General features: G+C 45.4%; 1 protein-coding gene across 1 annotated transcript in view; it reads right to left on the reverse strand.

Moving 5' to 3' along the window:
* LOC135291747 (hydrocephalus-inducing protein homolog) overlaps nucleotides 1–15283 on the reverse strand; it is a 28696-nt gene that overhangs the window by 12435 nt on the left and 978 nt on the right. The window contains exons 2-4 of the mRNA XM_064406013.1: nucleotides 12910–13093; nucleotides 2854–2955; nucleotides 643–761 (exon numbers count right to left, since the gene is read on the reverse strand). Of these exons, the coding sequence (XP_064262083.1) occupies nucleotides 643–747 (105 nt within the window). The 5' untranslated portion in view covers nucleotides 748–761; nucleotides 2854–2955; nucleotides 12910–13093. The remainder of the gene's footprint in view (nucleotides 1–642; nucleotides 762–2853; nucleotides 2956–12909; nucleotides 13094–15283) is intronic.

Raw genomic sequence — 15283 nt, forward strand, 5'->3', positions numbered from 1 at the left:
CCTCATTTTCTGTCTCTTTCAGTTGCTCTCTCTTCTTTTTTTTTTTTGGCACACTTGACACTATTAGGGGGGAGGCAAATAGATAGAAAAATCCTTTGCTTTATTCCCAGGAACACTTTTCTCTTTCTAGAGCCAGACATGCACCAAGGCTGAAGTGTGGGGAGGGCCTGGTCAGCAAGGGAAGGAACTCCCAAGCTCTTTGCAAGGGCCAGCACTGAGCCAGGACGCTGGATGGCTTTCCTGTGACTTCCAGGAATGAGCAGGAGACCCTGACTGGAAGCTGTTGGCAGTGGACTGAAGCTCAAATGCAGCCAGTTTGTTCCAGCTGCTTCTCAACAGCCCAGTCCAAAGGTGCCTTGTGTCTGGCACTGCCACAAAAGCTTCTGAACATGCAGCTTTTTTGACTCAGTGTTGGTTTCATGTGCCAAGGGGTTGTTTTGCAGGAAGCCTCCCAGCTGATCCCCAGAGCAGGGGCTGGGGCTTCATGAACAACAGACATACCTTTCAGACGGCCCCAGATTTGGCCAGTAGGTCAAATATTCCCTGCTCACAACTGCCCAGGTTGGCAGGAATTCCACAGCTCCACCAGGCTTGCTGCTGCCTCAGGAGCCATCAGGATCCATCCCAAGCCCTGCTGCTCACCTCAGAAACATGGGAGGTGCCGACAGAAACGTTCCCAAAGTTCAGTGTTTGAGAGTTGAATTGAACCAAGGGTCCTTGGCCTTCCCCTGTGAGGTGCACAGGCATCCTGCTCTCACAGCCTGGGGAGAGATGTCCATTTCAGTACAATCATTCCTTCTGTCACACTGTATTTTCCAGGCTGCCTCAGTGCTAGTCCCTGATTCTGAGCTGGATGCAAACACCTCCTGATGCTGCAGGAGAAGATATGGACCCTTCTCTTCCCTCAGCCTTGGGGCTGATTTCTAATTTCTAACCCATTTCTCGGGCTGATTTTCAATTTCAGTCAGCAGTCTGCTGAGTTTAAAACCTCTGCTGTCCTGTAGTGACAGGCCAAAGAGTAACAGGCATAAATTGAAAGGAAATTTAGGTTAGATATTAGGAAGACATTTTTTACTGTGAGGGTGGTGAGACACTGGAGCAGGTTCCCCAGGGGCACTGTGGAGGTTCCAGCCCTGAAAGAGTTCAAAGACAGGCTGGATGGGGCTTGCAGCTACCTGCTCTAGGGGGAGGTGTCCCTGCCCAGAGGCCTTTAAGGTCCATTCCATCCTTAACATACTGTGATTCTGTGGTTTCCTTCCCATGAACCTAGAGGAGCTTTGAAATCCACTCAGTGCAGGCACACGCTCATCAAGAGTTTGGCAATTGCCAAACTACCTGGCCCAGTAGCACACGACTTTGTTGCCAAAGTCCCCAACTCCTGACCCTCAGCACTGTGCTCTATTTCCACAGACTGAGAGCTGCAAGGTGACAACTCCTACACAGGGAGAGAAGCAGGTGCTGGCCAAGGCTGCTCCTTCTACCAACAGCCTGGGCTCAGTGGGGCTCAGCCACCACTGGTCTGCTGGTGTCTGGGTAGTGGGAGGTGAGCCAGGCTCAGGGAGCACATTTCTAACTCAACTCCTGCCACCTGATGATGGATCCATGTCCAATGGACCCATCCTGGAGATCAGTGGCCTAGAGGGGCTTAGTGCTTGTTCACTAAAGCTGTTCTGCTCTGCAGCTCTCTGGCCTTTGAGGAAATGCCAGCAAAGCCATGGCATGAAAATCACTCCCTGCACTGCCTGGGTTGTTCTGGGATCAGTAACCCTCACACAGGTGTTCTGTTCTGGGGTCAGTAGCCCTCACACAGGTGTTCTGTTCTGGTGTTCTGGGATCAGTAACTCACACACAGGTGTTCTGTTCTGGTGTTCTGGGATCAGTAACTCACACACAGGTGTTCTGTTCTGGTGTTCTGGGATCAGTAACTCACACACAGGTGTTCTGTTCTGGTGCTCTGGGATCAGTAACTCACACACAGGTGTTCTGTTCTGGGATCAGTAACCCACACAGGTTTTCTGTTCTGGGGTCAGTAGCCCTCACACAAGTGTTCTGTTCTGGTGTTCTGGGATCAGTAACTCACACACAGGTGTTCTGTTCTGGTGTTCTGGGAGCAGTAACTCACACACAGGTGTTCTGGGATCAGTAACTCACACACAGGTGTTCTGTTCTGGGGTCAGTAGCCCTCACACAGGTGTTCTGTTCTGGTGTTCTGGGATCAGTAACTCACACACAGGTGTTCTGTTCTGGTGTTCTGGGATCAGTAACTCACACACAGGTGTTCTGTTCTGGTGCTCTGGGATCAGTAACTCACACACAGGTGTTCTGTTCTGGGATCAGTAACCCACACAGGTTTTCTGTTCTGGGGTCAGTAGCCCTCACACAGGTGTTCTGTTCTGGTGTTCTGGGATCAGTAACTCACACACAGGTGTTCTGTTCTGGTGTTCTGGGAGCAGTAACTCACACACAGGTGTTCTGGGATCAGTAACTCACACACAGGTGTTCTGTTCTGGTGCTCTGGGATCAGTAACTCACACACAGGTGTTCTGTTCTGGGATCAGTAGCCCTCACACAGGTGTTCTGTTCTGGGATCAGTAACCCACACACAGGTGTTCTGTTCCGGGATCAGTAACCCTCACACAGGTGTTCTGTTCTGGGATCAGTAACCCACACACTGGTGTTCTGAGCCCTGGCCTTGCATGGGAGATTCCCTGGAAGCTGCAGGGCCACTGGGGATGTGCCAGCACTGCCCTGCTGACCAGGGACGCTTCCCAGCAGTTCCATGGGAGCCCAGTGGGCTCAGGCTTGCACCATGGCTTCACTGAGGGGCAGAGAAGCAAGGCACAGGAGCTGTACCTGAGATGCTGCAATACGCCACACTTATTAATACTCCACTGCTTCCAGGGGTTTGAAAGTCATCTTGATTTGGGCCAAACCATCCGGCTTGATTTCTCCCTCCTACAACAGAAAGAAACGGCAAAACATTTCTCTTCAAACTTCACATTTCTTGTTTTCAACCATAGTCCTGTAAGCCTTTGTTTAGAGCATCAGTGATGAGTGAACAACACAAGGAGCCCAAGGAAACCCTCCAAAGCCAGCTCAACACACTGCTGGAAGCTCTCAATGCTGGTCAGCTGCCACTCTCCACAATTTCCTACTGCTCTGACACAAGCTCTTGCTCACATCATGCTGCTGTCACCTACAGTGGGATGTAACTGCCAATGTGCACTGGTGGCTCTTCACAAGGAGAGATCATGATCCCCTCCCTCAGAAATAAAAATATTAGATTAACCTGTTTTGAAAGAAAGCAGAGGTTGGGATTATTCTGGAGTCTACTCCAAGATGAGAAGGGATTTTGCACTGTGCAGACACCAGGCATTCATCATCTCTCACAATGCTAGTACTCAGCATCAGGGCTCTGGCTGATGGCAGCACATGGCAGTTTGCTTGCGTAAACAGAAAAGGAAAAGGTTTTCTGTCCCTGTGTTCAGGAGAACTCAAGCCCAGTGAAACCTTCCAGCCTTGTGTCCAGGCTCACAGATGACACTGGAAGGGACACTCAGAAATAGTGCAAGGCGTGGTTACAGGAGGGGATTGGCATTTCTATGATTAACCTTGGGTGAGTTTGGCCTCCTTTTCCCAGCAAACCATTGCAAGCTTCAGGTCAGAATGTGAGCTGGCAGTGCTCCAACAGCCTCTGCTGAACCCCACGTGTGGGGGCAGCCCCTACCTACAAGAACTGCTCCCTGTGACACGGCAAGGACACGCGCAGAGTGCCCTGAGCTCCAGCCCTGGCAGCAGAGCTTGGCTTTGTTAGGCTCCCAGCCCTGCCTTGACCCTCCAGGGCAGAAATGCTTTTAGCATTTTAGCATTTTTAGGTGAGCTCTGTGTTATGAATAGAAAATTGTATTTTTTTTTAAGTTTCAGAGTTAAAAAAAAACAAGCCAGACGGAGTCAGACTCCTTTGGTTTCACTGCCGAAGAAAAGCCCTTTATCACCCGTTAATGGCGGGTGATTAACTGATTGTTTCCCTGATGCTGGCCACTTGCCAAGACAGACCCCTCCGAGGTAAAGAAAATAGGAGTGACATCGGAGCCAGTATGCAAATAAGAAATGCAGTGCACCTTGGGTTTTTACAGTTTTACAGTTTTTACAAGAAAAAAACCCCGAAAATCACGAGCCAACAAGTGACGTAAGTGACGTCTAAGGATGGGAGCGTGGTCCCATGCCTGCTTGGACCTTTTTATTTCTCACCCTAACCTGAAAAGAAACTGATTAAAGAGACCCCCCGGGTTTCTAAACAAACAAACCAAGGACTCAACGACTCTCCCGTGAGGACAGAGTCCCCAGTTCTGTCTGCAGACCAGTGGACAAAATTGCATCATCCTCCTCCTTCGTGCCACACCTGGGAGCAACGGCGGCGAGGGCGCAACCCGTCGATTTCTCCCCACCTGAGCTGATTCTTCTTAATAAAGGCATTAAAAAGGAGAAAGATCTCCTGCCCATTTATTTCAGCTTGGGGGACTCGTCTGGGATAGCCACGCCTGAAGAGGACACCAGGACTGGGACGGCCGCCCACCCTGGACCTGCAGGACAGCTGGCTATCGGGACCAGAGAAGATCGGCTTGGGACAGTGACACGGAGCAGCGTCGGATAGGTGAGAATATCCGGCGGCAGGAGAGGGAGGCGAGCGAGTGTGTGTGAGTGAGATGAGGGCCGGAAGCTCGGCCCCTCGAAGCGAGTGAGGACCCCTCAGTACCGCGGTTCCGCACCCCCGCGAGGGGGCCGGCCGGGAACAGGGGGAAGCGAGTGGAACTGGTGATTGAGGCGCCTCCAAAGGGGTAAAGAGGACCCCCCTCCGGGCATGCGGAGGAAATAGCTGTGTGAGTGGCACGCACCCCAAAGGCCCTGATACAGGTCCTAACGAAGGAAGTTAGGATTTAGGATATCAGGCAGTTTGGCCCAGACAAAGGAGGTCGGGCACCTCAGAAGCCAGGGTTTCGAGGTTTGACTGTTTGAGCCTTGGCAAGAGAAGGCCAAGGTCTCTCTAAGTCCTGACGAAGGAGGTCAGGCGAACCTCAGAGGTCAAGACCTCGAGGATGTTTTTTTGTATTTTGGTTGTTTGTTGAGTCTTGGCAAGAAGGCCAAGGTCTTAACAAAGTCCTGACGAAAAGGGTCAGTGAAATTGGAGTTTTGGCAGGAGGTCGAGACTTCTTACATAAGATATATTTCCTTTGGAGAAAAAGACATCTTTGTGATTTGTTTAGAGGCAGAAAAACATGGGAGGGTGCGGTAGTAAGAAAAGTGGCCAAAGATTGAAGAATATACCTCCCCACAGTCCCCTAGGTGAACTATTAGAGAAATGGGACTTTATAGAAGGCACAGAAGGATTAGATAAAGTTAAGATGATTCATTACTGTTCAGAAGTGTGGCCAGAATTAGAAGTGCAAGGAGGATGGCCATGGTGTGGGACGAAAGACAAGTGGATGTGTCAACAGCTGAGTAACTATCTGACGGCTAGAGAAAATACTGATGCTGAGGAATTATTGTATATATCTTGTTGGTTGAATGCTATAAAGAAAGAAGGAGTGCAAATTTGTAAAGTGCAGAGCAAGAAAGAAGGGAATGAAAGAGGAGGAGATGCTAGAATTAAAGAAATTGGTAAAAGGTGGGACCCCCTAGACTACTTGCCTCCTGATGCCCCTCCACCTTATAACCCTCTCCTTCGAGCACCTCAAATAGCAGATCCAGCCCTTCTCCCAGCTGCCATGGGGGCCATTCCCTCACCACCCCCTTTGACTCCTTCAGCTGCTTCTGCACCACCACTAATACCTACTACACCTGCTGCATGCTCCACCCCTTCTCCAGCTCCACCTAACATGCACCCAAGCTCCTCTCCCCCTCCTACTGCAGTCCCTCCACCTCCTCCTAACTGGGACATAAATACCTCCTTATCTAGTAACCCCTTATCACCAGGTACAGCCGTTGACTTACAGCAGGTCCAAGTTAATGCTATTACCCCTCAAGTGAACAATCTTGTGTCTGAAGATGGGCCATACTGTAGTACCCGATCCAAGACCTCCAAGGCAGAGAGACTGTTTCCCCTTAGAGAAGTTCCTATGGGAGGAGTAGCAGGAGGTGTTGGTTTTGTAAATGCTCCTCTAACTGCTTCTGAGGTGAGAGGATTCAAGAAGGAGTTAGGGAATCTAGTTGAAGACCCCGTGGGCATTGCTAACCAAGTGGATCAGTTTTTAGGTCCAAATTTCTACACTTGGGGGGAGATGAATTCCATTCTAAATATATTATTTTCCCCAGAAGAGTCCCGAATGATTAGGGCCGCAAGCATAAGAATTTGGGAAAAAGATAACCGTTCAGGGCCCCAAGTGCCATCAGGAGAAGAAAAATTGCTACTAGTGGATCCCAATTGGAATCCTAACCAGGAGGAAGGGAGGAAGGCCATGATGGAGTACAGGTCTTTGATAATTCGAGGAATAAGAGAATCAATTCCCAAAGGAACCAATACAAAACTGGCATTCGAGGGTATACAGGAGAAAGATGAAACTCCTGCCACTTGGCTTAATCGCCTGAGGCGGAACTTTCAATTGTACTCCAAAACAGACCTGGATACCAGCGAAGGTGAAATGCTACTAAAAGTCCATTTTGTTACTAAATCTTGGCCTGATATACGGAGAAAACTGGAAAAGATTGAGGATTGGCAAGGAAAAGATATTAATGAGTTATTGAGGGAAGCATTGAAAGTGTATTTAAGGAGGGAAGAAGAAAAAGCAAAAGCCAAAGCTAAGATCATGGTTGCTGTAGCCAGAGAAAGTGTAGGAGCAAACAACCCTTTCCTGCAGTCCAAGGCTACAAAAGAGTGGGGGAGTCCACCACCAGGAGCAGGTAAAGATAAGCCAGTACCATCATATACAAGAGGAACGGAGAGGCCCCAAGTCCCTTTAAGTGAAAGGCGTTGCTATTACTGTGGGAGAACTGGGCACATTAGAAGGTTCTGTAGAAAGCTGACTCTGGATGAAGCAATAGCCAGAGAACAAGAAGCCTTAGAGAAAATGCTTAAAGGCGATGATTAGGGGTGTCAGGGGCTCTATACCTTTAGGGGACCCGATGCAACACCTAGAAGAGCCCTTAGTAAACTTTGAAGTAGGACCCCAAAATGAAGAATTTGAATTTTTAGTTGATACAGGAGCAGATAAGTCCTGTCTTAACAAATTACCAGAAGGTATGGTAATTGGTAAAAAAATTTGTGAAGTATTAGGGGCTGAAGGGAAACCATTTAGAGCCTCAGTGATTGAAAATGTAAAAATAATTGGAAATTCAAGGCAGTGTGAAGCAGATTTGATCTATCTGCCTAACCTAGAAAAAAGTTTGTTGGGGAGAGATCTACAAGTTCATTTGGGAGTAGGAATTGTCCCGAGAGAAGGGAAAATGGTAGTACAAATAATGAAGTTATCCCAAGGTGATGTTACTGAAATAAGCCCAGAGGTGTGGGCTGAAGGAGGAAAGCGAGGCCTACTGGACATTCCTCCAATAACAATAAAAATGCAAGATGGTACTTCACCCATACGGGTCAAACAGTATCCAATTTCCCTAGAAGGAAAAAAGGGGCTAGCCATAGTTATTGAACAATTGCTGCAAGAGGGAATTTTGGAACCCTGTATGTCACCACATAAAAGCTGAAGGGAAATACAGGTTGGTACAAGACTTAAGAGAAGTGAACAAAAAGACCATTGTTAGACATCCAGTTGTGCCCAACCTGTATAACCTTCTAAGCCTAATTCCAAGGGAACATGCTTGGTTCACTATTATAGACTTAAAAGATGCTTTCTGGGCATGTCCTCTGGCAGCTGAATGTAGAGATTGGTTTGCTTTTGAATGGGAAGACCCAAATACAAAAAGAAAACAACAGCTAAGATGGACCCGATTACCGCAAGGGTTTACTGAGTCACCCCACCTCTTTGGACAAGCCCTAGAGGGTTTGTTAGAACAGTTTGTTCCTGAAGAAGAAGTACAAATCCTGCAGTATGTTGATGACCTGATGGTGTCAGGGAAAGGAAAAGATCAGGTCAGAACAACTAGCATTAAACTTTTGAACTTTCTGGGAGAGAAAGGATTAAAGGTCTCACAAGAGAAGCTACAGTTCGTACAATCAGAAGTAACATACCTTGGGCACATAATAGGAGAAGGATATAAGAAATTGAGCCCTGACAGAATTTCAGGCATCATATCTCTCCCAGCTCCACAAACAAAAAGAGATGTGAGAAAGCTTCTAGGTCTGTTCGGGTACTGCAAGTTATGGCTAGATCAATACTCACAAAGTGTGAAATTTTTATATGATAAGCTGGTAGCCCCAGATCCCATAATTTGGACAGCAGAAGATGATAAACAACTAGAGAACCTAAAAGAGAAGTTGTCTTCTGCTCCAGTCCTAAGCTTACCAGACCTCAAGAAAGGCTTTGATCTGTTTGTAAGTGCTGAAAGAGGTATAGCTTATGGTGTACTAACCCAAGAGTGGGGAGGCTGCAGAAAACCTGTAGCTTACATCTCCAAATTGTTAGACCCAGTAGCTAGAGGTTGGCCAGTTTGTATACAAGCCGTAGCAGCAACTGCTATTCTAATAGAAGAGACCCAAAAATTAACCTGGCAAGGAAAAATTAAAGTACATACCACTTACGATCTTAAAACAGTGCTGAGCCAAAGAGCTCAACAGTGGCTAACCAATGCAAGAATATTAAAATATGAAATAATACTAACTAACACAGAAAATTTACAATTCATCACATCAAACACCCTCAATCCAGCACAATTCCTTATGGGAGAGCCTATAGAGAATCTAGAACATGATTGCCTTGAAGTGATAAGTCTCCAAACCAAAGTAAGAGAGGATTTAGAAGATCAACCTCTAACAACTGGAAGAATTTTGTTTATAGATGGCTCTTCGAGAGTAGTAGATGGGAAAATACCTTCAGGTTATGCCATCATAGACGGAAAAACTTTACAAATTAATGAAAAAGGAAAACTACCCCAAACCTGGTCAGCCCAAAGTTGTGAAATATATGCCCTGAAAAGAGGATTAGACTTATTAGAGGGAGACCGGTGAACCATTTATACAGATTCCCGATATGCATTTGGAATAGTACACACTTTTGGGAAGACATGGGAGGAGCGTGGATATCTAAGCTCAAAGGGAAAAAACTTAGCTCATGAGAATCTAGTCAAGTCTGTATTAGAATCTCTACAAAAACCAACAGAAATAGCAGTAGTCCATATAAAAGGGCACCAAAAAGGACACAGCTTCGAAGTTAAAGGAAACCGATTGGCTGATCAGATAGCAAAGGAAGCAGCTTTAGAACCAGAAGATCCAGTAAGAGTTTTTAAAGCAGAAACCACACTCAAAGAGAATGAAAGAGAAACCCCCATATTTAGTGAAAAAGAATTAAAGGCTATAAAAGATTTAAAGTTACGCCAAGGGCAATGAGGGGAGTGGTTAACATCAGACGGACGGGTGTTCTTAAACAAAGCACTTGCACAGACAGTGCTAACAGAACTACATAAATTAACCCACTGGGGAGTCCAAGGACTATGTGATCATTTCCTAAGAAATAACCTGTGCATAGGTGCATATGACCTAGCAAAAGCAATCACAAAAGGGTGTTTAATTTGCCAAAAAGTAAACCAGAAAGTCATGAGAAAAGTAACACCTGGAGGGAGAGAACTAACTCTAAGACCTTTCCAGAGCATACAAATAGATTTTACTGAGATGCCCCCAGTACAAGGATACAAATATTTACTAGTTATAGTAGATCATCTCACTCACTGGGTAGAAGCCTTCCCAACCAAAAGGGAAACAGCCCAAGTAGTAGCAAAGGTAATCTTAGAAAACATTATCCCCAGATACGGAATGGTGAATACCATAGACTCAGACCGAGGTCCACATTTTGTAGCTCAAACATTGCACAATATAATTGAAGTTTTAGGAATAAAATGGAGATTGCATACTCCGTGGCAAGAGTTCTGGGAGGGTGGAACGAATGAACAAAACTCTCAAAAATGTATTGACTAAATTGATCGAAGAAACAAAAATGAATTGGCTAAAGTGTTTGCCCCTAGCGCTCTTGCGCATCAGAACAAGACCCCGGTCTGATATAGGGATTTCACCCTATGAAATGATGTTCGGATTGCCATTCTTGTTAACACCCTATAGCACAGGAGACTACCTGGAAGGAGAAGAAGCTACAAGGAAATATTTAGAAGTAATTGGAAGAACTCTAGAAGGACTTAGAAAAAGAGGATACCTCCCCCAAACCTCCCCTCTTGATACAAAAGCACATGACATCAACCCAGGAGATTGGGTTTTAATAAAATCCTGGAATTATAGACCATTAATGCCTAAATTTGAAGGCCCCTTTCAGGTACTCCTCATCGCTAATTCGGCTGTGCGAACCAGAGAAAAAGGTTGGACTCACATTACGAGAATTAAAGGACCAGTCCCACCCCCGAGCATTGGACAAGATTCTTCAGTGTCTGGTATTGGACCAGATTCCACACCACTCTCACCCCCGGGCATTGGACAAGATTCGTCAGTGTCTCCCTCTGGTATTGGACCAGATTCTACACCACCCTCACACTCTAACTCAGGACAAGATTCAACCGCATCAGGAGTTAATTCAGCTGAGTATACTATTATAAAAGGACCAAATGACTTAAAATTGACATTCAAAAAGACTGATGAACTGCATAAGAAAAAAGTTTAGAATCATAACATGTCTTAAAGTGTTTTAAGAAATTTGTAAAAGTTAAAAATTGTTAATAAGTAATTCTGGTTAAGTCGTCCCAACTTGGTACCAAAGACCCCAGGTTAATCTTCTCCAGAGTGCTCCCCTAAGAGGGACCAAATTAGCAGGGACAGATCAAGAGAGGTTTAACCAGAGGAGCAAGAGACTCTAAAGAACTTGGAGACTTCTTCTCAGTAAAATCCTCAAGAGGCAAGGCCGGGTGGGCAGGCTGTGCAAGATGACCCATACCGGACTCTTGGGAAGGGTAGTAGTGCTGGCTCTGATTGCTGGTGGTGCTCTGGAGAGCCCAGGAGAGCTGTGCAATGAGTACTACCAACCTTTCTATGAGAAAGAAGTAAGCTCCTTGCTGAGAGTCCACAACAATTGTGTTAACCTCTCCCAATTGATCTTTTATCAAGAGAATAAGAAAATATATTGGATGACCCGGAACACCGCCACCTTTAGGCAGCCACTCCTAGGAGAGCACCCTGTAGGAGAAACCTGGTGGTGCTTTGAACATAATGCTACTGAAGCAAACCTGGTAAATCTGATAAAAGGAAAAAGTATTTCTAAATATTGGGAGGGCACGACAAAAATTAATATCTTTCAGGAAACCCCTAAACACCTGTTTTGGGTCAATAGTACCACAACATCCACTGAATTGCCAAGAGACTGGTCTAGTGGTAGCATCATTAAAATTATAAAACAAACTGTCTTTATAATACACAAAGAATCTGGATCAAGTTTAAGAGTTCCTATATATGAGGATTTGAGAAAAACAAAACTGAAGGAACAATATATGTTAAACAAAATTTTGAAACTACAATCAGAACTAGAAGTAATATCTAATCAGACCGCATTGGCTCTTAATCATATTAATGACCAACTCAACCAAACCAAAACAGTAGTTTATCAAATCAAATTAATTGTGGCAGTCATTAGAAACACTTTAAACAAAATAAAAAAACTAGCATATTTACGAAATCAAAGGACTCCTACACTTGATTCCAGTTGGTGGGATAATCTATGGATTTTCAAAAAAAATTGGAAAACTATAACCTTCACTGTGGGTACACTTGTTAGTCTGTTCTTATTTCCATGTTTAACAAAAATAGTGACATCTGCTGTACAGAATAACCTAAGGATCTCTAAAGGAATTAACCTGAAAAAACCAAAAAAGGTAATGAAGTTTAGTAAATATGATCACCCGAGTGCTGAAGAAATGTATTATCAATACAAAAAATATAGGAAATTCTATGTTAATGAGCCAAAAATTATAAGTTGATGCAAGCTTAAGCTTGATCAAAGAAAAATAGGGGGAAGCTGTTATGAATAGAAAATTGTAATTTTTTTAAGTTTCAGAGTTAAAAAAAAAAAAAACCAAGCCAGACGGAGTCAGACTCCTTTGGTTTCACTGCCGAAGAAAAGCCCTTTATCACCCATTAATGGCGGGTGATTAACTGATTGTTTCCCTGATGCTGGCCACTGGCCAGGACAGACCCCTCCGAGGTAAAGAAAATAGGAGTGACATCGGAGCCAGTATGCAAATAAGAAATGCAGTGCACCTTGGGTTTTTACAGTTTTACAGTTTTTACAAGAAAAAAACCCCTAAAATCACGAGCCAACAAGTGACGTAAGTGACGTCTAAGGATGGGAGCGTGGTCCCGTGCCTGCTTGGACCTTTTTATTTCTCACCCTAACCTGAAAAGAAACTGATTAAAGAGACCCCCCGGGTTTCTAAACAAACAAACCAAGGACTCAACGACTCTCCCGTGAGGACAGAGTCCCCAGTTTTGTCTGCAGACCAGTGGACAAAACTGCATCATCCTCCTCCTTCGTGCCACACCTGGGAGCAACGGCGGCGAGGGCGCAACCCGTCGATTTCTCCCCACCTGAGCTGATTCTTCTTAATAAAGGCATTAAAAAGGAGAAAGATCTCCTGCCCATTTATTTCACTCTGCAGCTGCACCAGAAACTTGATGCCCTCCCTCCCAGCATGTGGGGCCAGCTGAGGATCTGCCAAGTGACCAGAGCTGGGGTTGGAGTGGGTGGGAGGAGGAAGAAGGAGAGGAGGAGGAGGAGGAGGAAGAGGAGGAAAATGAGGTTCTCAGCTATCACTTACCATTGGCTCAATGAAAAAAACGTCTTCAGAGAACATGGGGTCTTGGTGCACTTTTGCCATCTCCCGCGGGGCCCTCCAGAGGGCAGCACAATCTTCACAAGCGTCCTTCTCCTCCCCTGTTTCTTTATCCTCCATTAATTTTTCCTGCCACAGCTCTCTCTGTGACTGCCAAATAAGACGCTGCCTGCAGCCAGAGGAGAGACAAAGCAAGCAGGTCGTTTAATAAGCCACAGATTTGCAGAGAGAAGTGCAAGTGCAGGAGAGCAAAGAACCTGGGGAAGAGCAGCAGTGTGACAGATGAGCAATGCCACGACTGACTCTCACCACTAACAGACAAATATCATGTCTATAGGTTAAGAAAAGGTTTTTTTACCCCCTGAGTTGTTATCAAGGGACAGCTGGGGTTGGGATATTTGGGAGAGTTGGCTTGTCACCATGGTGACATCTGACCTCCAATCAAGATTGGAGGAAGTAAACTCCACCACAGGACAGCAAAGAAGAGGTCCATGGAGAGAATTTTGGGAGGGGCTAAGGGTTAAAAGGCAAAACCTCCATTGCGTGGGCGAGCACACGGTGGGGAAAATCCTTCCGTAACATCTTCTTTATCCAGTCTTCTGTTGTATTTTTGATAAGGTTTAATCAACCTTTCTAAACTTAGGAAAATGAGTGGCTATTTCTCACAAGCAGCCGCTCCCCAGCAAGGGCTGACCCCAAGCCCTGGGGGTCCCAGAGGGATCACAGGATAACTTGTTGTTCACTGGCATAGCAGGTAGTTTTACTCCACACCTGCAGGCTCAAGAGAGGTTTCCAAAGCCAGAATCCCTCAAGGGAACCTCCTGGCTCAAAGCCTCTGCTAAAACTCAGGGACAATCCACCAGCAACTTCAAGTGGCTTTTCCTCCCACTGAGCTGCTGGGGGAGGCAGATAAAGATTATGGAGTAGGACTTCCCTGGGGAGGGGAGACAGAGCTGGGTTGCAGCTCCATGTTACCAGCACTGTGAAAAATGCCTATTATATTATTGGCTTTTTGCAAATATTAAAATGAATACTATATGTATGATGTTGGAAAGTGATATTGTATTAATCCTTTTTTACAGTGCTGTACTAATCTTTTTAAGTAGTGTGGTGCATATAGTTTTAGGCTACAGAAACTATGTGGTGTAAGATCCTTTTCCTAACTAGTTCAAGGAGAGATAACAGCAACAGGACACCCAAAATCCCAAGAGAAGAATTATTGCCTCCTTATTGGGGAGAACCAAACTTCAAGGGACCGAGATGACTGATTTACAAGATGAGGGAAGAAGTTGACAAGAAACTGAAAACACCCTTTTTTTGAAAAGAATGTTTGCATCATGTATGAGATATATGAATATGCAACAGGCTATTGCTTTTAAGAGTTAATCCTTTGTTAGCAAAACGTGTTCTGTGGCAGAGCAGAGCACCCGGATGTCTGTAATTCTTTGCTATTTTATTGTCCCTTTATTGTCCTAACTCTCATTGTCCAAATTCTTATTGCTCTAATTTCTATTACTATTTTTATAACTATTTTATTACTATTAAACATTAAAAAATTTTAACATTTTGATTGGTGTTTTTCACAAGCATCACTCTTTGTTTCTTCCATTTTGGACCTGTCCTGTTCCCTACTCTGCCTTTCACAAGAGCATCCCATGCATTTCCAAAGGAAATTGATGAATTCAGGCGCCACACCCTTTCACCCTTTCTATATGCATGAAAAAAGAGGCTCTGAGATGGGAAGAGACTTTGTTGTGCAGGAGGGAGACAGCAAACTCCTAGAGAGACCTTTTCACCATCCAGAGCTTTTTGGCTCCCATCCCAGTGCATGGTAGTAGAATGTCCTGAGAGGGAAAGGATCCTGCATGATCTCCTCTCCTCAAAAAGTCCTCTCTGCTCTGAGACCTCAAAAGCTGCCCTGACAGCAGGACAGTGGCCTTGGAGCTACAACCATGCCTAAGACTGGAAGGAAGGAAGGAAGAGCAAAATGTCCTGGTGGCAGTCTAGGACACAAACTGGCACAAATCCAGATGCAATTACAAAAAAACCCCACAAAACCAAAACCAGGTTGAAGTTTACTTTGAGGAAACCTCATTGCTTCTGATGGGAAAGTGGATCACCTGGGGTGCAGGCTGAGGCAGGAAAGTGGGAAAAAATGGAAATAAACAGCCTAGGGAAGTAGCCAGAGAAGGTAATGGGATTTCTTTTTAACACCCAGAGCTTGTATGGAAGTCAGATACTGTGCAAGAGATCGAGAACAGTGGGAAACCAAGAAGCCCAGGGCACTAAAGGACCCTCTCAGCAGCCATTCAGGTGGGCAAGAGTTGATCTCCTGGTCCTTTGCAGGCAATTTAAAATG

Source organism: Passer domesticus, unplaced genomic scaffold (genome assembly GCF_036417665.1).
Source record: "Passer domesticus isolate bPasDom1 unplaced genomic scaffold, bPasDom1.hap1 HAP1_SCAFFOLD_111, whole genome shotgun sequence".
NCBI lineage: Eukaryota > Metazoa > Chordata > Aves > Passeriformes > Passeridae > Passer > Passer domesticus.